We start from the raw sequence: 22,641 nt of genomic DNA, 5'->3' as shown, positions 1-22,641 counted from the left end.
AAAGACGCAGCATCTGTAACAGATGCTGTGGATATCATGCGTTAAAACATCTTTATGCAGCAGTTTTATCATTTTTACTTTAAGATTAATTCTAAGATACAGAATTACTTGGTCAAAATTTTGAACAATATGGAATTTTGACTACAGCATCAAACATACCTCTTGGAGTTTTGTTGTACTTTTGGATTATAATTAAAATACTTAATTTTTAATTTATTAAAAATAAGTGTATGTATGTATGTACATGTTCATGCATGTGTATGTAGAGTCAGAGGTTGACATGGATTTTTTTTTTCTGAATCCATCTCTGTAGTGATATTTTGTTTGTGATCTAACAAATAAAGCTTGCCTGAAGATCAGAGTGCAGAACTAAGCTACTGGTTAGCATAGAGGCTGGTGACACCTTTAATTCCAGCACTTGGGATGCAGAGGCAGACAGATCTCTGAATTCAAGGCCAGCTTGGGCTACACATGATTGATTCTGTCTACTGTCTAAGAGAGAAATAGAGATCACACAAAGGTGCCCCCAGCCCTTGAGATCACACACCTTTAATCCCAGCACTAGGTAGGGGGATATGGCTGGACAGAGAGAGGAATATAAGGCGGGAGGAGACAGGAGCTCAGATGCAGTCTGAGGATTCACAGAGATGTATGCAGTCTGAAGTTTTGAAGAGACAGCAGCAGTAGAGATGAGCTAGGATTCATAGAGACAGGGTCACCCCCTCTGGTCCAGGTGTTGGTAGAGGTAAGAACTCTCTAGTGGTTGACCGCTCTGCTTCTCCGATCTTTCAACATTAACCCCTGTATCTGACTCTGGGTTTTATATTATTAAGAACAAATAGAATTCATGTTACCCATCTCTATCATAGTTGTGAGACATGGTCTCACCCTGAATCTCGAGCTCCACGGATCCTCCTGTCTCTGCCTCCCCAGGGCTGGGATCACAGCTTGTGTAGACACGCCTGGCTGTGACATGGTGCCGGGGACCCAGCCGGGGTTATTTTTCTTGCCTGGAAAGCACTTTACCAATGAGCCATAATAAGTAATGGTTTTTCTTTTCTCTTTCTTCTTTCTTTTCTTTCTTTCTTTCTTTCTTTCTTTTTTCTTTTTGTTTTATGAGTGGTTTTTTTTTTTTGGTTGTTGTTTTTGAGACAGGGTTTCTTTGTGTAACAGTCTATCCTGGAACTCAATTTGTAGACCAGGCTGGCCCTTGAACTCACGTTACCTCTACCTCCTAAATACTGGGATTAAAGCCATGTGCCACCACTGCCTGGCCTATATTTTTTTAAGCAGATTTTGGGCTGGGTGTATAGGTAAGTATAGTACATAAGGCTCTGTGTTCAGTCTCTACTGTAGCAAATCAAGTGATAAAGCGTGGACCTTAAGATTTTTTATTTTTATTTTATTTTATTTTATTTTATTTTATTTTATTTTATTTTATTTTTTAGCTATTTTAGGCTCACAGCACAATGGAACAGAAAGCATTGAACGCGTCCATTAAGCCCCTGCCTTCATATCTAGGATCCCTGTCTCCTCAGCGTCCTCCAAGCCACACCCCCTCAGCCACGCCCACTATTAGCATCCGTGTCAGTGTGGTTTGGGATCTTTCAAAGTCACTACTTAGTTGCCAAGAAAGGTCTTGAATTTCTGATCTTCCGTCCTCCAGGTCCAGTGCTGGGATTACAGAGGGGTGCTGCCATGTCAGGTTGTGGAGGGGAACCTGCCCTCCCACTGCCATGCAGTGCTCGATGATTGCAAGGCGTCGTGAGCACTGTCTGCAGGCCCTCTAGCAACTGAACTCCAACCCCAGCCCCCGCTGCATGGGTTCTGTTTCTCTGGTTACCAGAAATGTTGACTGTGTTTACTTATTTTAAGCACCTCTTTTGTGAATTCCTTTCCATTTTCATTATTAAGGGTTTGAAAACCAAAGCGAAGCCAGAGTTTCTTAGCGTCTAATTGCAGTGCGACCCTAGGAGAGCCCTGTGTCTCTTTTGCATCCACCTTCAGGCTCATTCCTTAGCTTTGTCCTTCTGGGGACAGGACCTGGGACTCTGCATGTGGAAGGGGCCTTCTGGGTGACAAGTATGTACCCCGAAGGCATTTGAGCATCATGGCCTTGTGTCTTATTATTCTCAACAAAAGTTTGAAGAAGCCCAAACAGAAAGCATGAGTATTTTTCTCTCTTCACTGCTTCTAATAGGCGTCACTTTCCATTGAGCCCACAGAGAGAGAGAGAGAGAGAGAGAGAGAGAGAGAGAGAGAGAGAGAGAGAGAGAGAGAGAGAGCGCGCTCCACCAGTGCCTTTCATTAGTGGGAGAGTGCCAGAGACGAATTAGTCAGATCTGAAGTCTCCTTGCAGGAGTGTGCTCAGATGAGTAACATTTTGTCATTCATAGGTGATTGTAGCTGGTTCACATTTTTTTTTCATAGAGCAGGTTCATTCATTAAAAATTAAGAACCTTAGGAAATAATGGGTCTGGCGATTGCAAATTCCATTTTCAGTGCCAATGCAAATTACACTCCATTGTTACCAAACTGAACAAAGCCAGGGAAATACGCCCCTATATTGGCACAGGAGGCAAGGGACACTGGCCACTCCATGCCTGCCTCCTCGCTAGCCCCAGTCTCTGTGCCACCTTCTTGAGCACCTTGAGAACCTGGATGGCACAGACAAGAGGGCCTGGCAGTGGTAGCGAATCTGGCAAAGTCACAGAGTGAAGCCTTAAGTGTTGAGGAGGAGCCAGGCTCACTGCCTCCCTCTACGTGACTGAGCCAGTCTCTTACCCTGTGAAGGAAGTGAGGAGACACTGTAGAGGCAGCTCCAGAGCAGAGACCAGCTTCACCTCTCAGCCTTTGGCTCGGACCTGGGCACTGGTCCCTCACTCGCTGTACCTCCAGCCCACTGATGCTTCCGTTATGTTCAGGAACTCCCACCAAGTACTCCAATGAGAAAGAAAGGCTGCGTCTCATCCAAAGGCCTAGTATCCAGAGGAGGAAAGTCATGTCTTCCAACAGAGGGAACCCGTGGGCCAGGAATAAAAGCAATTCACATATTCAGGACCCGAGAGTGCAGTGTAAAACCTCCGCCTTGAACTTAGGAGTTTAGTGAATCCCGGGAAAAAGTGGAAGGAGCCGCAGAGAGCTGACAGTTAAATTCAGAATGGAACTGTCAAGAAGGGCAAATTTGGATGCAGCCAAGTGCCAAAGCAGGAATGGCAGGGAAGAGAGGAAACATTAGTTACCCAGGCTTTATGCATGAGTTGAAAGAAAGCTCCTGGTTAAAGTGGTTTTTTTTTTTTTTTTTTTTTTTTTTTTTTTTTTTTTTTTTAAAGCAGAGTGGGGTTGTAGATGCTGAAAAGATGGCTCTGGGGTCCCTCTTCATTCAGTTCCCACACCTGCCTCAGTCTGACCATGGCCACCTATAACTCCAGTTCCAGAGCCCTGGAGACCCGAGTCTGGATTTCATGGTGTTGCGCAATGCTTGATCGTGTAAAGATGTGCTGCATTTGTCTAAGTGTGTAAGACGTGTTGCTGTTCACCTTACCTTACCTATAGCACCTGGTTGATCTAATAAAAAGCTGAATGCCTACTAGTGAGGGAGGAGATATAGGCGGGATTTCTAGACAGGAAGGGAAAGGAGGAGGAGGGGGAGGAATTTAGACTCAGAGAAGAAAGAAAAAGAGACGACAGGGAGACACAGAGAAGAAAGAAAAAGAGACGACAGGGAGACACCAGGGTCCAGACAGACAGACTCAGAGTAAGCAGGGAAGTAGGACATACAGAATGAAGGAAAGGTAAAAAAATCCCTGAGGCAAGACATAGATGAATAGAAACAGGTTAAATTAAGTTAACAGAGCTGGTGGGACAAGCCTAAGCTAAGCCTGAACATTCATGATTAATAATAAATCTCTGTGTCTTTATTTGGGAGCTGGTTGGTGGCCCAAATAAATTCCAGCTACACATGGGCACCCACACACGTGAGGCATAGGCACCCACACACATACATAAATCAAAATCCAACAGCTCAGTCATGTGCCACAAAGCAAAACTTAGTATAGTAAAAATATGAAATGTCCTACAGACTATCATAAGCCAGTACAGTGAGACTTAAGTTGTTAAGACAGAGCCAGTGAGACAGATGAGCAGGAGAAGGCACTTGCCACAGTCCTAAAGACTTGAATTTGATCCCCAGCACCCATGTGGTAGACAGAGAATCGGCTCCTAAAAGTTGTATCCTGACCACACATCTCACTCACCACCGAATAAAATGTAATTTAAAATTGTGAATAAACAAAAACAACCCCCCCCAAAATCTTAAAATAAACACGATTTTCATTGTATTTTCAGTTTTAGATTTTAGGACAGAATCTGGTGATGTCTCCTTGGCTAGCCTCAAATTCTGAATCCTCCTGCCTTAGCCTCCTGAGAGTTTGGATTACACACCTGTGCTACCAGGCCAGCCCTCTAGTGCTAAGCAATCCTTAGATACTCAGACATCCTAAAATCAAAGAGGAATTCAAAGCGGAAATTAAAACAATGTAAAACAAAACAACAGGGGCTGTGGATGGTGACATATGCCTGTAGTTCCTGTACTGCGGAGGCTGGGGCAGGAGGAGGGCAAATTGGAGGCCAGTGAGATGCTGTCTCAAAAGACAAATAAGTCTACACTCAGCTTAAGGCATAGCAGATATTGTACTGAAAATAAAATTTCTTCTGTACTAAGGAAAAATAATAAACAAATCAAAGAGCATAGTTTTACTGGCGAATTAGAGTACTCTTAGTTGGGAGTTAAACCTCTTTCTATGCCTCCTGGTTTTCCACGGTCTGCTGTGTACACTACTAAAAAGAGAACCTTCTGCCAGCAGATCACTGTGAGTTCAAGGGCAGCCTGCGTCTACATAGCAAGTTCCAGACTAGCCAGGGCTAGCAGTGAGAACATTAGTTTTTTTTTTCTTTTGTTTTTCGAGACAGGGTTTCTCTGTGGCTTTGGAGCCTGTCCTGGAACTAGCTCTGTAGACCAGGCTTGTCTCGAACTCAGAGATCCGCCTGCCTCTGCCTCCGAGAGCTGGTATTAAAGGCGTGTGCCACCATCGCCCGGCTGAATCTTAGTTTTAAACAAACAAAAAAACTTCCTTATGAAACAATGGGTTGCACACTCACGTACTTTCCCGAATTATGAAATGTTCCGAGGACAGCTGTGAATTTGCCAGTGACCCCGAGTGACCTTTATGTTGCCCAGGTTCTCCAGGAGCAGATCCGTGCCAGGGACAACATCAGCTATGGAACTAATTCTGCCTTAAAGACGCTGGAGATGCGCCAGCTCTCTGGCTTGGGAGATCTTCGAGGAAGAGTTGCGAGGTAGGTGTACCAGTTGCTGCCCTCAAAGTGCCCCATGGAAGCGTCTTGAGAATGTAAGGGCTGTTTCGGCTCACAGTTCGAGGCCATCATGGGGACCATGTCGGCGGGAGCATGAGGTGACTGTTCTCACAGCGTCCACAGTCAAGAAAGAAGCTGAAGGAGATGGCTGGTGTACTATGCCTCATTGTTTTCCTTTTTATTCAATCTGGGACCCCAGCCCCTCCCTGAGAAGGTTCCGCCCACACTCCTGATAGGTCTTTTCTCTTCAGTCGGTCCTCTCTGGAAACGCCCTTACAGCCAGGCCCAGAGGTGTGTCTCCTAGGTGATTCACAGCAGGTGTTCAAATGTTGGAGACTTTACTCTTTAAGAACAGTTTTTCCTTGGCTCTGAGATGGCCAGGGAGTAAAGAGCTTGCTGTTGATGTTTGTTGGCCTGAGTTCCATACCAGCATCCTCGTGAAGGCGAAGGGTGGAAGGAAGGCATCAGCTCCACAGAGGTCTCCTCTTCTCTACACACACACACACACACACACACACACACACACACACACACACACACACACACACTTCCTGAAGCTGGCCAGGTCTTCCTGGGAGGAAATGATCAGAGAGCGCCCTCTGCTGGCTGATGTCATTTGGTCATTGCCATTTGTTCATGTATGGTCATTGAATCAAATAATACATGCCTTCTAAAATGTTCATCTTTGGTATAATTATTTTTGTTTTATTTCCTGAAAGTATTGGATTTCATAGGCTGGAAAATTTAAGAAGTGTGTTTTTCTGTCAGCGTGGAAAGTGATTTTCTCTTTACTTGGGTGTGTTCCATGGACCCAGAGCCTTAGGATTCCCTGGAATTTTTAAAAATGTAATTTATTGACAGTTGCACTCACATATTTGCCTGTGTGCATATGCAAAGTATGTGTACCGTGGCACACGTGTGGAGATTAGAGGATAATTGCAGAAGCCGATGCTCTCCTTCCACCACACGTGTCCCAGGGAGCCCAAGTCTTAGGCTCGGCAGCACGTGCTTTTGCCCGTTGAACCATTTTCCTTGGCTCTTCCCTGGGACCTTGCTAGCAATGTCCGCAATTGCCACAGCTCACCGCTGCTGAATTAGAGCTTGTTTCTGATGAGATCCCTGGCTTCCGGGTGCACTGATGTTTGAGAATTGCTGCAAGAGGCCTGTCCTCTGGATTATGTTTAGCTGGCTGGGATGAAGTTGTCAGACTATGTGTGTGCCTCTTCTGCCCTCTGCTGCTACTTAGAGCCAAGTACAAGTATGTAGCTAATAATGGGGACTTGGAGCAAAGAAGGATTTCCAGCCAGCTTGGGGTGACAATGAGCACAGGTGACCGCGTGCACAGGACCAGGCTAAGGACAGGGACCCACAGAGTCCAGGGCATCTTTAGAGCAGAAAGAGCCATATTAGGGTGTATTTGTGCAGAAACCTAGTGCCTTGTATGTTGGGCAAGGTATATATATGTGCTGGCAGCTGTTGGCTAAAGGTCAGGTAACGGTTGGAGGAGGGTTGTGAGGACAGGACGACGGAGGCAGTGACCACTCTGCAGTGGCTCTTTGTTACCGTTCTTTCTGTTTTATCTTTAATGTGCACCTGTATGCCTGAGTGTATTTATGCACCATGTGCATGCAGGGGCCCGTGGTCGTGAGAAGACATCAGCTCCTCTGGAACTGAAGGTACAGGAGGTTGTAAGCCACAGTGTGAGTGCCGGGGAGGGAACCCAGCTTCTCTACAAGAGCAGCGAGCACTCTTAACCGCCCAGCCACCTCTCTAGCCCCTTCTTTTTCTTTACTGGCAGTTGAAATGGGGTCTTGTTCTGTGGCTCTGACTGGCTTTGCATCCTGTCCTGCCTCTGTCTCCTGAGTGCTGGGATTGCAGGTGTGTAGCACCATCCCTGGCCCGTCAGTCATTTGCTGTTCTCAGCAGGATGGACCCCAGTCTAGTGTCTGCAGTCTGATTCTTGGTGGTGGGCACCCCTATTGCCTCACCTCTCCCTACCCTTGTCTTGCACCGTCAGCCACGCCCCATCCTTTGTCAATCTCTAAAGAAGCCCGTTCTACCTCTGGGCCTTGGCACGTGCTGTTCTCACGCTGAGTACCTCTCCTCTTCCTCTTCTCCTCGTCCACCTTCGAAGAGTAGTGCAAATGTCTTCTCTGGAGTCTTTCCTGACACCCCCACTCCGCAGAGCGCCCCCTCCACTTAAGCTCGATCCCGTCACTCTGTTGTCTTCCTTACTGTCTTAGAGAGGGGCTCTGAGTCATTCGCTTCTGGAGTCAAGTGCCTGGAGCCTGTTGAAAACAATAAGTGCTCAATAAATGCATGTTGGGCAAATGATTGAGCTAGAAAAATTGCCAGGGTAGGACTGAAAAGATCTCGAGTTCTTGTCTGTGGAGTCCTTGTTTGGCTTTTAAAAGACCCCAAACTCAGAGAATAACAGGGCCTTGGAAAGGCTTGAGAGCCACAAGGTGGAGAGGTGTGTGTGTGTGTGTGTGTGTGTGTGTGTGTGTGATGATTAGATTGTTTATACAGTGTAGCCTGACAGTCAGATAGTGGTAGTCTCCATGCAGGAAGGGCTGAGCACCTGGTACCTCTTAACCTGAGAGCCTGGGTGCCTCAGGAGTCTCACCCCAGTGCTGAGGGCCTGGAGGATTCCAGGAGAGCCACTGGTCTTCTGTCCATGTTGGAAACCTGAAAAGCCTGAGTGTGATGTCAGTGGGAGAGGAAGCAGCAGCAGCAGCAGCAGCAGCAGCAGCAGCAAGAGGGCAGATGACCTTGTTAGTAAGCCACAAAGGCAAGAAGGCAAAAAGCACAGCTTCGCCTCAGCCCTCCTTTTTGGGGGGGGCTGCCTCAGGAAGGTGCCCCACTCTTGTGGGGGAGGGGGTCCTTCTCACTTCTGATTGTCTGATCGGTGTGTCCAGTGGCTGGATCCAGTCAAGATGGTAACTAAGTTAACCATGACACCACTGTGGGTGCAGGTGGAGACTGAGGGCACACGTGACTGAGGGAGCGTGCCACAAAAGGCGGCTCTCCGCACCTCAGCCAACCGTGGAAACTGACGTCATCTTTCTGACGTTGTACCTAGACATAGAATTGTCGGGGAAATACCTTCAGGAATCTTCCGTTCTGCTTCAGCGTTTCATCAGCTTCTCCACCCAGCTTGCTCCTCCCCGTTAACAAACATCTCGGTTCCAAGCCCACCCGAAGGGTTTGTTAGAAGCACCAGATATTTTAGGTTTGTTTGGTGGCTATATCCGTCTTCCTCTCGGAAGGCTAATGAGACCTTGCTGAGATGAATTCAAGTGAGATAAAAGCTCTTTGGCAAGATTTCGCCTTTCGTGCGTTGATTACATCATTGTATTGCAGAAGCCTAGCTTTGAAAGTGGCATTGCTAAATGACTAGGCTGGCCTGTCATTTCCTATTTAAATGTGTAGTTTTTATGTATCTATTAGTAATTGAGTTAACAGCAAACAGGTCCGCGCTTCTGGCTCGTCGATCTAGGTTAGGCAGGTTCTCCTTGAAGGGGGGGGACACTCGTCCTGCTTAGCACAGTGCATCTCACATAGGATGTGGCCAGAGACTTTTCCATTAGTTTTTGAAGAAAATCTCACTTTTAGCTTCCCGATTCCTATTGGAATGTTTGGTCCTGTGTTTGGCACGTTGTCTGTATTTCCCCAAAACTTGGTGGGCACTTCCTCTTTCTTCTCTGAGAGGCTGTGGGGTGTGTCTAGAGGCAGAGTGATAGAGGAAACAGCCCTGTGCCAAGGCATAAGCTCCCCAAACCTGCGAATTGGAAATCAGAGTGGGAAATACGGGGACACACGGCACACTCCACCCCCTCCTCTTGCTCTCACTTTTTCCCTCTCTTCTTCCTCCCTCCCTTCCTCTGTCTCTCTATTGTTCTTTATTTTTGATATATAATTTTATATTTTAGTCTTTATTTTATTATATATATATAATTTTCTGATAATTTTATTTATAGAGTTTATGATATAATTTACACATAAGCAACAATGGGGCAGAACAGCTGGCGAGGTTTACTGCTCTTTCAAAGGACCCAAGTTCATGTCCCAGGATCCATGTCAAGTGGCTCACAACTGCCTGTAACTCCAGCTCCAGGGTACCTGATGCCTTCTTCCGAACTCTGCAGGAACTATACTCACGTGGGCACACACACGCACGCATGCACACACATACAGAGTTAAAAATAAAGCTTTAAAGCATGCAGTTCCGTGGGCTTTGGAGTATTCCCTGTGCAGCCATCACAATTAATCCTGGAACATTTGAACAATTCAGTAAGAAATCCCACGACGTTTGCAGTCTCTCCCCATCCGCTCCCTCAACCCCTATCCATGGCAACCAGAAAATTCTTTCTGTCTCTAGGGTTTGCCTCTCTGGATGTTCCCTCTAAGTGGTCTCATCCCTAACACACGGCTCTTTAAGAGCAGCTCCTTACACTTCGCACAGTGTTTTCGGGGGTCAGCTGTGAAGGTGTGTGGGTATATCATTACTTTCTGTGGCTAAGAGACACCACGTTTTGTTTCTTTATAAACTGAGTGGGCGTGCTGTTTCTACTTTTTGTCTATTATAAATAATGTGGCTGATAATATTGTTTATGGAGGCCTTGTATGTGTACATTTTTTAAAGATTTATTTATTTTTACTTTTTGTATGTATATGAGTATTTTGCTCGCATACATGTATGTGTATCATGTGTGTACAGTGCCCATAGAGACCAGAAAAGGGTGTCAGGTCTCCTGGAGCTGGGGTATACAGCCCTATGTGGGTGCTGGGAACCGAACTCCAGTTCTCTGGAAGTGTTCCTGACCACTGATCCATCTCCAGCCCCGAGGCAGCCTTTCACACGTAGTGCGAGGTAGGGCTCCAGCTTCATTCTTTTGCGTGATTAGTTATCGTTCAACATCATTAGTCAGAAGTCCATTCTATCCCTCACCAGGTTGTCTTGGCACCAGACTTGGAAATCACTGGGGGTAGGGACACTTGAGTTCCTTCCTCCTCCTTCCCTTCCCCTGCCCACTTCCCTCTGTCATTGTGTGTGCACCAGAGGGGAAGCTCAGGCTTTAATCTTCTGAGCCGATCCTTTGCTTTTGTTTTTGCTTTTAAACTTTGTGGGGGAGAGAGAGAGAGAGAGAGAGACAGAGAGAGAGAGAGAGAGAGAGAGAGAGAGAGAGAGAGAGAGAGAGAGAGAGAGAGAGAGAGAGAGAGAGAGGAATCAGTTCTCTCCTTCCACTCTGTGCGTTCTGCAGATTGCACTCAGATTCTCAGACTTGCACAGTAAGCATTTTACCCATGGATCCCTCCTGCTGGCCCCAAACTCTGTGTGTGTGTGTGTGTGTGTGTGTGTGCGCGCACAAGTGTATTTTTGGGTACATAGACATGCACACACCATAGTGCCAATGTGGAAGGAAGTCAGAGAACAACTCTTGGGGGTTGGTTCTCTTCTGCCAGTTTGTGGGATTGAATTCAGGTTCTTGTGTCTGGACACACATCCTTCTTTCCTCTGAGTCATCTCACCAGCCACTTTCGACAAAACACCAGGATCCCTTGCTGGCCTTGGCTTACCAAGTAGGTTCGATTGGCAGAGCCCAAGAGGTCCACCCGTCTCTGCCTCCCCACTGCTGTGCTCACAAGTGCACACTGTCTCACCTGGTATCTGTTGAGGCCCGAGTATTGGATCTCCTGGAGCTGGAGTTGTAGACTGGGGTGAGCTTCCTGACATGGATGTTGGGCACTGAGCCCGGGACTTCTGCAGGAGCAGTCTGCACGCTTAACCACAGAGCCGTCTCTCCAGCCCCCACCTGGCATTCTGAGGATCAGGCTGTTCCTCGTGCTTTACTGTCTGAGCCTTCTCCACAGCCCAGGAGCACAGTTTCTGAGGAGGCCTTGCATCTCCCAGTGCACGTTATAGGATGAACTAGCAGGGCAGCTACTTCGTGTGCATTTAGACTTTAATGGGTGTGCGTTGTTTGCCTGGATAGGTGCGACGCCAGCATAGCCAGACTCTCGGCAGAGCATAAGACGACCTACGAGGGCCTCCAGCACTTGAACAAGGAGCAGCAAGCGGCCAAGCTGATCCTGGAAACAAAAATCAAAGACGCAGAAGGACAGGTACGGCTGGGACAGAAGAAGAGTGAAGAAGCAGGGAGTTTGTTCTCTGCTAAGAACAGGGTGCTGCTTGGTTGTAGCCAGAGCAGCCAGCCCAAGTCCCCAGTGTGGGTTTATGCAGATCATCGGCTTTTTCTGTCTTTCTTCCCTCTGTCTTGCTGGCGTGGCCCTTCATGAATCTGGCAGCCAGATCGTGGAGAGATTTTGGTACAGTGCCAATTTAAAGTTTTTTTCCCCCTTATTCATAAAACAACTCATATACCCCAGACATTCTAAACGATATCCCCCAGTCTGCCTCTTGCACAGGTGAGTGACCCAGCGTAGTGTTGCAAGCTGTTTATCCCAGCATCTGATTTGGGAAATATGTTCTTTACTGATTTTCTTTACATGCAATGGGACTCATTGTGTGTGCAGACTGATCACGTGGTCTCAGTTAGGCCAAAGCTGGAGAGTGAGCTGGCAGGGGAATCTTAGGGTGTTTTACCTTGAAATTTATAATTTCCTTCACAAGGCAAAACTCTCAGCATTTCACCAGTTTGTGGTGTGTGTGTGTGTGTGTGTGTGTGTGTGTGTGTGTGTGTGTACATGAGTGCAGGTGCCCCCAGAGGTCAGAGAAAAACAGAGGCATCTGGGTAATTTACTAGATAAAAAATACTTACCCCTTCACCTCTCTTCAGCAAGGAACCAAAGCTACTTATGTTAAAAAACAGAAAACAAAGAAAGCCAAGGGTATTATAAGACTTTGAAAGGCAGGCAGGCCTTTTGTTGTGGTGATGGTTGTTTTGTTTTGTTTTTTTCTTTTAAGATGAACGGGGCTTGCTTTACAGCACAGGCCTACAACCCCAGATAGTATGGGGGCTGAGGTAGAAGAATCCCACAATCAAGTCATGGATGAATTAAAGAATGAGCTAGACCAACCTGAGCAATCTAGGTATCTCAAAATAAAAAGTAGAGACTGATGGCTCAGTGGGTCTAGGTCCTCGCCACCAAACCTGATGGCTGGAACCCAAGCTGTGGAACCCACGTAATGGAAGGACAGAGCTGACTCCTGTACGCTGTCCTCTGACCGCCACACATGAGTTATGGCGTGTACACATCTACATGCATACACACAAAAGAAATGAACATTAAAGAAGTTTAAAGACAAGGCTAAGACTGAGTGTTTTCCCAGTGTTTACAAAGCCTGAGGTTCAGTTCCTAGTACCAGGGTGGGGAAGGTGGGGGTGAGTGGGGGATGGGTAGGATGGAGGTGGGTGGGTGAGAACAAGATTATTACACAAGAAGAAATGCTTTCTGGTGTCTGCAGTGAGTACCACACAGAGATCCACCCAAAGAGGCATTGTTGTTAGTTGTTGTTGTTATCGATCCAGATCTTACAAATATTATAACTCTTTAAATAAGGAGTGTTGAACAACATTTAACATTTGGAAAATGTGATCATTTCATACAGGGCTAGTTTAACATTAAATTGTGCTGTAAACAAAGCCCAAATAAACACCAAGACCACAAGTAGGTAATGGAGAAAGGAGTAGAGGAATCTAGCTCACACAGTCTGTTCTCCGGGCTTCAGTCAACAAGGAGGTCCACCTGGAACCTTGATGCAGTTGTAAGCCATAAAAATCACACCCTCCATGACTGGCAGCCATGGTGCTGGTGGAATTCCAAGGTAACGATGGCGGCACATGACTGCTGGTAGAGGTGCCAGCCCTGGGCAGAGCTGTGCCCATTGGAGAGCTGTGGAGTTTAGCACTCATTGCATGGTGAATATTTTGGTAGTGCCCCCTGTCTTGAGTTTCGCTGGGTGTGTATGTGACTAGGTAGATGGTGTCATAGTTAAAGTGTCCTCGGGAGATAGTGTCATAGTTAAAGTGCCCATGAGCACAAGCCAAAGCACCTGTGTTTGGATTTGCAGCACCCACCTAAAAGCTAGACACTGTGGGGGCTAGAGAGATGGCTCAGCAGTTAAGTGCCCTTGTTCTTCCAGAGAACCTGAGCTCCCAATACCCACATAAGACCTCACAATCGTAACTCCAGTCCTAGGGAATCTGACACACTCTTCTGACTTCCTCAGGCACAAGACATACATTTGGAGTACATCCATTCAGGCAAACACTCACACACATAAAATAATCTTTTAAAAACACCTGGCCACTGTGGTACACCCAGAACAGGTGATTCCTAGAACTTACTGCACCAAAAGATAAAGTGGAGAATGATTGAGAAAGACAACTCCTGTTGACCCCTGGCCTCCAGGTGTACATGTTTACACACACACACACACACACACACACACACACATACACACATGGAAAGAGGAGGTGAAATGGACTTAGAAAAGTGACTTTTAATGCCATTGGCCAGCATAGAGCATATGGCATGTCTTCTGAAATGGTCCCTGAAGGCACGATGTGAGATCTTTATAACCCAATCTTCTTTTCCAGATTTCTCAGCTTTTGAGCAGAGTGGACTTGTCCATCTCAGAACAGAGTACCAAACTGAAGATGTCCCACAGAGACAGCAACCACCAGCTTCAGCTCCTGGATACTAAGTACGTCATCAGCTTGTAAAAGGGTTTTTCTCAAGTTCTTTCTGAGTTCATGAAATTCACCTTTTTCTCCCTCTTGCTTTGATTTTAAAATATAATGTTTAAATTTTGCCTGTCTTAAAGATTTATTTTTATTTATGTCTGTGTGGATATGAGCACGTGAGTTCAGTGCCTACAGAGGCCACAAGAAGGCACTGCATCCCCTGGAGCTGGAGGTGCAGGGGGTTGTGAGCAGCCATATATGGGTGCTGGGAACTGAACTCCCATCCTCAGGAAGAACAGCAGGCACTCTTAACTGCTGAGCCATCTCTCCTGCCCACCTCTTGGTTTTTATTTATCACACAGAGTGAAAACAATAATGAAAGCTAAAAGAAAAGGTTTCCATATGGCATATTGTCATTTTTCCTTCATAATCACTGCTCCTAGCAGTTGGATGATGGTCCATCTCTTCATTCAATGTGTATTTGGATTATTTGTTATGTTTTGGTGTATATATGTGGTATATACATGTGTGTATATTGTGGGAGGTGAGACAAATGGGTGCCTGAGTGTGTGGAGGTAAGGGTCAGCATCGGGCATCTTCCTCTATTTTGCTCCACCTTCCTTTTTGGAGGCAAAGTCTCTCACTGATTCTGCCAGATTAACCGGCCAGCGAGACTCTTTTCCCATCTCCCCATTGCTGGCACTAGAGAAGCAAGCCATCATGTCTGGCTTTTTACATCTATTCTAGGCATCCAAACTCTGGCCCTCTTGTTGGTGCAGTGAGCACTTTACCCATGAGTCATCTTCCCTCCCCTAGTATGTGTTCACTGAGCACTTCCCTAGAGGCCATGGGTCTAATAATGAAGAAGAAGACAAAACAAAACAGACCTTGTTCTTAATCCTGTAGGGTCTACAGTTTAGGGAGCTGATGGCCAGGTGTCAGATAAGGGCTTGACCAGGGTGCTCTGTGTCATTATTAATGTGCTTCAGGGGGTAGGTATGTGGTTATGTTAGGTTAAATAATGATTCCCCCAATTTCTCCATGTGAAGATTCTTGTTAGCTTTTAGGGAAAGGAACTTGATAGTGTGACCAAGTATCTTCATCTGGGATTGTAGTTTAGGAGTAAAGTGCTTGCCTAGCATGAGTGAGGCCATAGGTTCAATCCCCAGTATTAGAAAAACATGCCTTAAAGAAAATCTGTGTGTGTCGTCACACACATGTGCATACCATGGTATAGGTGTTGAGGTCAGACTATAACATGGGGTGTTAGTTCTCATCTCCCACTTTGTTTGAGAGAGGGTCTGTGGTTGCTGACCACGGTGTACTCCAGGCTAGATGGCCTGAGAGCTTCTGGGGTTTCCTGTCTGTTTCCCATCATGCCATAGGAGAGTTGGAATTATAGACCACCTCTGGCTTTACATGGGTTCTGGGGCCCAGAACTCGGGTCCCCATGCTTGCATAGCGAAGACTTTACCTGCTGAGCCCTATCCCTAGCCCCCATAAAGAAGGTTTTTAAATGAGTAGGTCATCCAAGCATGCCTGACGTCATCACTAGAGTCCTGGGAGGAAGGCACTGACGAAGAATAGCAAATCCTGGCAAGGCTGACTTCTAGGGGAGTGTGACTGGTTGACACTTACCTCTTCTAAGTCCCGGTGGTGGCCAGTGTCTCAATCTGAACGGATAGCTGTATTAGTTCAGCTACAGGATGGTTCAGTGTTCTGTGGTCAGTGTTCCAGAACAGACAGGGCGGCTCTGACGACTCAGTGTGGAGCCTCTCCAGCTCCAGTCCTTGCTCTTCCCCAGCTGCTACAGAGGGGAAATCCAGACAACAGCTCTGTTGTGAAGGATGTGGCCAGAGCCATGTTCTTCTCTCCTTCGTACACTGCCAGTCACCTGACTTACTGGTGCACTGCGCTGCAACTGTTACTTCTTTCATTGCCGTGACCTGAAAAAAAGCAACTTAAGGAATGAAGATGACAGTTTGGCTCACAGTTTGTGGGGATACCATCCACCATGGTGATGAACATGCGGTAACAGGGGCATGAGGTGGCTAGTCTCATTGAATCCATAGTCAGAGGCCAAAAAGATGAATGCTGGTGCTCAGTATACTTACTTATCCCCCCCCCCTTTATTCAATCTGGGACCCCAGTCCATAGGATGGTGCTTTACACATTCAGAGTGGATCTTCTCTCCTTATTAAATTTCCCCGAAATCACCCTCACACATAAGGTGTGTCTCCTACGTGATTCCAAATCCAGTCAAGATAATACAGTAGATTAACTATCACATACACCTAGCTGCAAGGGAGGCTAGTACATGTGATCTCTGGCTAGGCATCCATGTGTTCCAGTGACATGTGAAGACTCCTCATATAAGAAAACAAAAAATAGACATTTCAGAACAATTAGTGACTCTAATGGGTGTTCAATTATTTAAATCACATGCCTACATCTATCACACACCTACATATATCTTTATATATTCTATGCTTTCATTACATATTAATATAAATAAGAAGAAAATGATTAAGGGAAGTAGCATGCATTGATAGTTCTTTTAAGAATTGTGGAAGGGAGGCCTCTTGAGGAATGGAATGTTGTAAGGGTACTTTCCATTTTCTCTTTGATTTTTTTTTTTTGAAACAAAGTTTCAAGTAACCCCAAGCTGGCCTTGAATTCACTATGACCTTTAACTCCTGATCCTCTTGGCATTACCACCCAAGTTCTGGGATTGCAGTCATGTTCCACTATGTAGTTTATTTCCTACTGGCTTAAATTAGGCTATGTCCATATGGGGAAAGAGCAATAGAAAACATGAGAGAGAAAGCAAGCCAGCCTCTAGTCCTGGGAGATACAAGGTGGGGGAAGTGCTGGTAGAGGGGAGGATTCTGGAAAAAGAGATGAAGGATAGTGTGTTCTCTGAGCAATGAGAACTGTGGACCCTTAGAACTGTAAGGGTTATTAGCCCCTGGCATCTCTGCATTACTGTGTCACCTCAGTGCCTACGCTGCCAGCTCCTATAGGTAGGAGCACCATTAGGTGGGTAGGAGCATCATCGGATGGGTTGGAGCACCATTGGATGGGTAGGAGCACCATCATGGGTAGGAGCACCATCATGGGTAGGAGCACCATCGGATGGGTAGGAGCACCATCGAATGGGTAGGAGCACCATCGGATGGGTAGGAGCACTACCGGATGGGTAGGAGCACCATTGGATGGGTAGGAGCATCATCGGCTGGGTAGGAGCACCATCGGATGGGTAGGAGCACTATCGGATGGGTAGGAGCTCCATCATGGGTAGGAGCACCATCAGATGAGTTTCTGTTGTATGTTTCCATCCTCTACTCGATCCATATGGCACATGGTCCTAAAAGAAGGTAATGCCATTCTTATACTCAAAACTGTTTACATCCAACTTTTTTACACACCTTTTCTTCCCTTTCTTTTATTTCTATTTTAGATTTAAAGGTACAGTCGAGGAACTCAGCAACCAGATTTTATCTGCCCGGAGTTGGCTGCAACAAGAACAAGAACGGATAGAGAAAGAACTTTTACAGAAAATTGAACATCTTTCCTTGATTGTTAAGGAAAACAGTGTAGGTATTAATATTTTTGAATAATAGATACTGAGAGGGGGCCTGCAGTGTCTCAATAGTACCTAAGGACTCAGGACGCGTTCATTTGGCACCACCAGAAGCTGTTCAGGCATTCCTTCCTGCCTTTGAGTAATTTCCATGTTCCTCCCCCCCTTTCCCTTCTTCCTCTCCCATTCCTGTTCTGTTTCTCTTCCTTCCTTCGTTCTGGGGATCAAACCTCGATTCTCATACCTGCTATCTTAGCTCCTTTTCCTGTTGCTATGCGAAAATACTCTGCAAAGCATCTTAAGGGAGAAGAAATTTATTCTGGTCCACAGGTCAAGGGTCTACTTTGGGATGGTGAGGGAGTAAACATGGCAGGGACACAGCACAGCTGGTCAGCTGGTCATGTTGCCTCCACCACAGGAAGCAGAGATGGGTGACTAAATGTCACTGCTCAGCTCTCTTCCCCAGTTTGGCATCCCAGCCAGGGGATGGTGCCACCCACAAGGGTTGGTTCTTCCCAACTCAAGCAAATCAAAACAACCCCCCACAGGCACACACAGAGGCCTGACTACCAGTTAATTCTAGATTCTGTTAAATTGACAAATTAGTACTGGCCATCATATCTGCTGATCTTGAACTTTACCACCCAGCCAAAGCCCCAAGCCAAGCACCCGCCATTCCCTCTTCTTCATAGTCTTCATAAAGACAGGGAGTGCTTTGATTGATGTTGGTTAGCAAAGGGCAAACTGAACACTTCAGTTTATGGCTTTTAAGTCAAGACTTTAATGCGCCCAATTGTCTAGCACCCATTTCTAAATAAAGCCATCAGTCACCTACTTGAACCTGTTTTTCTGGTTTTTGTTTGTTGTTTATGTTGTGACCTACTTTTTGCTTTCACTAGTGTTGAGTGGCTCTCTGTCCCTCCAGGTCCCTCCAAGGCACAGTAATGACAGTGTGCCTTTCCTCTCCCAGGGCAACGGATCAGAATTCACCATTTTCTTTCCATCTACTTCTGCCTCCATCCCCCTCTCTCAAACAGCTAAGGTTTGCAGAACTGCCAAAAAAATATCTTAAAAAAGTCGTGCATTTAAAACTAGCAGGTTTGGGAACTGGTGCTAGGCAGGCAAATTGTGCTGGGTTCTCTTTTCTCTCCCAGCTTCCTCCCATGGGGTTTTGACTGAGCAGAAGTGGCTGGTGCGGTTTGGTTTGCCTGTCTGACTGCTTGTTCCAGGTGCAGAGCCATTCACTGAGCTGTAGGTTTTCCATCAGAGCCATGACAGGAGTGTCATCATGTCACCCCTGACGAGAGCTTGGTGTCCCTAAAGCCTCTGGATACAGAATTTCACAAAACGTAGTATAGGGGACTGCAAAGACAAGGAAGTATTCAGTATTCCAAATCTTTTCCCTGACGCTTCCCCTGCTTTTCTCAGGTCTACTCATTGTTGTGCCTTGATGCATCCTGATGCATTTGTGGAGTTCTGAGTCTGTGGTTTACTGATTGATTTTCGCATTGGCTTAGGCTAACAGTAAACTCTGTGATAGTGGTGAATTCATTAAGATGGAAACCTACTTCTCGCTCATGTAAAACAAATCCAGGTGTGTCTTTTCCAGGACAAACATGAGGTGTGGGCTTGTCAGTCTTCAGTGATCCAGAATTCTTTTAGGTTTTGCTTTCTGCCAGGCTCAGAGAGTAGCGCTTGTCCCCACGATTCCGGGTGGTTGGAAGAGTTCCAGCCACTGACTGGATGGAAAAGGGAGGAATTAAGGATCTCCAGCAAGTGTACTCTAACGTTTTTTGGAGGCAGTTACATGCATTTGTTCTTATACCTCATTAGCTAGATCTCACATGGCCGCACCAAACTCAGGACACAGAAGAAAATGTAGATTTTTACTCTGGGTGGCCTTTGAGACTGGATACAGGATGGACAATGAGACACCATTGTGGTTCTGGTCCCTGCAGATGGTTAAGTGCTATGGCCCATGTGAGACAAGACATATGCTCTACTTTTGCAATAACCAAGTATAATTCTTGTCGTGACCTTAGGGAGCCAATGAAAGAGACATGGAGAAAAAGCTCAGCCAGATGTCAGCCAGGCTTGACAAAATCGAAGAGAGCCAGAAGAAGAACGTGGAAGGACAGAGAACGAAGCCGGAGGAGGAGAAGGTGCATGGGCGGATCAGCAAACTGGAGTTACAGATGAATGAGGACATGAAGGAAATGAAAGCGGAGGTTAACGCTGGTAGGCCAAAACCCCACACAGCTCGCGTGGCCTCTTTAGCTAAAAGGCTATTCGCTGAGATTTCCCGTGAAACAGACTGAGCTTGATAGAAAAAAAAAAAAACAAAACAGTGAAACGTCCTTACTTTCTATTTTAAGTATCTATGCAGTATTGAATGAAGATGCTAGCTAACTTATTTACTTATTATAGTACTGAGAATTGAACTTAGCATCTCACAGTCGCTAGGCAAGTCCTCTCCCAGACTCAAAGTGCTAGTTCAGTTGCAGGTCTATGAAGCCTCTCCACAAGACACAGGCAAACAGAATGCTTAACCTGCTTATGATGGGCATTTTCTTTAGTGCCCCCCCCACTGATTTCTTTCCGTTCATAGCCAAGATCAATGCACCCTTGAGGCACTATTGAGGGCTACTTCTGCACTGCTGCCGCCATATGAACATGGAGGTGGTTCTCTCCTACCTTTTAAGTCTCTTTTCCTAATCAAAATTTCTTTTAAAAGACCTGTTTTCTTCTCTCTCTCTCTCTCTCTCTCTCTCTCTCTCTCTCTCTCTCTCTGTGTGTGTGTGTGTGTGTGTGTGTGTGTACCCACGGAGTCCAGAAGGGATGTGCTAGATCTCTAGAAGCAGGAACAACAGGCACTTGTGAGCCACCTGATATAAGTGTGGGGATCTGAACTCCAGTCCTCTGACAGAGCAGTACAGTGTGCTCGCTCACTGTCCTCGTGAGGGTTACTATTGCTGTGCTGAAACACCATGACCCAAAGCAACTTGGGGAGGAAAGGGTTTATTTGATTTACGCTTCCACATCACTGTTCATCACTGAACAGCAACCCAAGCAGGACAGGAACCTGGAGTCTGAAGCTGATGCAGAGGCCATGGAGGAGTGCTGCTTACTGGCTTGCTCCTCATGGCTTTCTCAACCTGCCCTCTTACAGAACCCAGGACCACCAGCCCAGGGCTGGCACCACCTGTAATGGGTTGGGCCCTCCCTCATCAATCAGGAATTAAGGAAATGCCTACAGCCCAGTGGCATTGAGGGATTCTCTCAGTTGAGGGTCCCCCCTCTCTGATGACTCTATCTCGTGTCAAATTGACATAAAACCAGCCAGCACAAACACTGGTTCATCTCTTCAGCCCTCAAATGTTCTATAAATAAAAAAGTTTATATGTATATTTAAAGTTTATGTTTTAATATATGTAACAAAATGGTTACTGTGTTCATGTAAATCCACCCATCATCTCACATGTGTTTGTGTGTGCTATATATATGTGTGTGTAAATGTATATATGTGTGTGTGTATATTGTGTATATATGTGTGTATGTATATGTGTATGGTGTGTATGTGTGTGTATGGACATTCGTGTGTGTGTATGTATGCCTTGACTCAACTCTTTCAGCAAAAACCCCAGGCAATATATTGAATTTTCTTCACAATATGCATTAGATCTCTAGACTTGTTCATTTTATCTATTCTGCTGTTTTTACCCCAAGACCTGAGTCTTCTTACTCCCCTGTCTGCCACACCATGCCTCTGGTATCTGCCATTTTATTCTGTTTTTATGTATTTAATTTCTTTTCCTTGTGGATGATCATATGAAACCGTGCAACATCTTTCTTTCCGTGTGTGTCTTCCTTCATTTAGCACGGTGTTCTCTAGTCTCCGCCACGGTGTGGCAAACAGCAGGGTCTGCTCCTTTGTAAGACTGGGTAATTTTGATGGCATATACACACACCTCACTGTCTTTGTCTGTTCGCGTCTCTTGACAGACACTTTAGGTTGCCTCTGTATCTCAGTCATGGGGAGTAATATTGCAATACACATCAGAGGGCCAGGGTGGGAGGGATGGCTCAGCAGTTACACAGTGAGACCCCCACCTCAAAAACAGACAAATAAAAATGGTGGGCTGGGTGTGGTGGCATACGCCTATAACCCTAGCACAGAGGCAGAAAGAGGCAGGAGGATCTCTGTGAGTTCAAGGCCAGCCTGGTGTATAAAGAGAGTTCCAGGACAGCCAGGGAAGTCTTGAAAGCACCAAAAAAGGAGCTGGGGAGGTGGAACATCAGTGTGAGGAACTCTTTATTAGGTGGTAGCTTTTCTTATCCATGTGTGTCTAGTAGTGGCGTTGTTGGTCATAGGATAGCTCTGCTTTTGATGTCTTTTAGGGGTCTCTACTGTTTTCCACTCAAGCTATGACTTTTTTTTTAAATGTATGTATGTATGTATGTATGTATGTAGCCTTGACTGGCCTCGAACTCACTTTGTAGACCAGGCTGGCCGAGAATTCTGCCTCCCAGGTGCTGGGATTAAAGGCATAAGCCTGCACTGGGCCTTGGCTACACTGTGTTTAATTCCCACCACCGTCTATGGGATTCTGCTCTCCACATTCTCATAGCCTTCCTGCAAGTGTTAGCTGACACTTCAGTGACCTGTAGCTGCTTTCTGATGAGTGATGCTCAACACCTTTTCTTATATTTCCTTCCTTCCTTCCTTCCTTCCTTCCTTCCTTCCTTCCTTCCTTCCTTCCTTCCTTCCTTCCTTCTTTCCTTCCTTCCTTCCAATTTCTTTCTTTCGATGAGGTCTTTGGTCCAGGTTGGCCTCAAACTCTCTAGGTCGCTGAGGATAACCTTGAACTTAGGATCCTTCTGCTCCCAGCTTCTGAGTGCATGTATCACAAGTATACACTGCCAAGCCCATTTTTATGCGGTGCTTTATCAGGGTGGAGCCCTGGACTCTGTGCACGCTAGGTGAGCACTCTCCCCACTGAACCACATCTCCAGCTCTCTAGGACCACACAT

The 22,641-nt window shown here is 46.1% G+C and overlaps 1 protein-coding gene across 1 annotated transcript in view; it reads left to right on the top strand.

Moving 5' to 3' along the window:
- The window catches only part of Fam81a (family with sequence similarity 81 member A), a 53,468-nt gene that overhangs the window by 28,290 nt on the left and 2,537 nt on the right, over positions 1-22,641 (top strand). Inside the window, exons 4-8 of the mRNA XM_050126030.1 lie at positions 5,240-5,358; positions 11,373-11,502; positions 13,941-14,047; positions 17,488-17,623; positions 19,653-19,848. Of these exons, the coding sequence (XP_049981987.1) occupies positions 5,240-5,358; positions 11,373-11,502; positions 13,941-14,047; positions 17,488-17,623; positions 19,653-19,848 (688 nt within the window). The remainder of the gene's footprint in view (positions 1-5,239; positions 5,359-11,372; positions 11,503-13,940; positions 14,048-17,487; positions 17,624-19,652; positions 19,849-22,641) is intronic.

The sequence above is a fragment of the Alexandromys fortis genome, unplaced genomic scaffold, assembly GCF_014885135.2.
Source record: "Alexandromys fortis isolate MF-2015 unplaced genomic scaffold, M_Fortis_MF-2015_v1.1 scaffold_22, whole genome shotgun sequence".
NCBI lineage: Eukaryota > Metazoa > Chordata > Mammalia > Rodentia > Cricetidae > Alexandromys > Alexandromys fortis.
The sequence above is the reverse complement of the archived record's forward strand: the minus strand, read 5'-3'. Positions and strand labels throughout refer to the sequence as shown.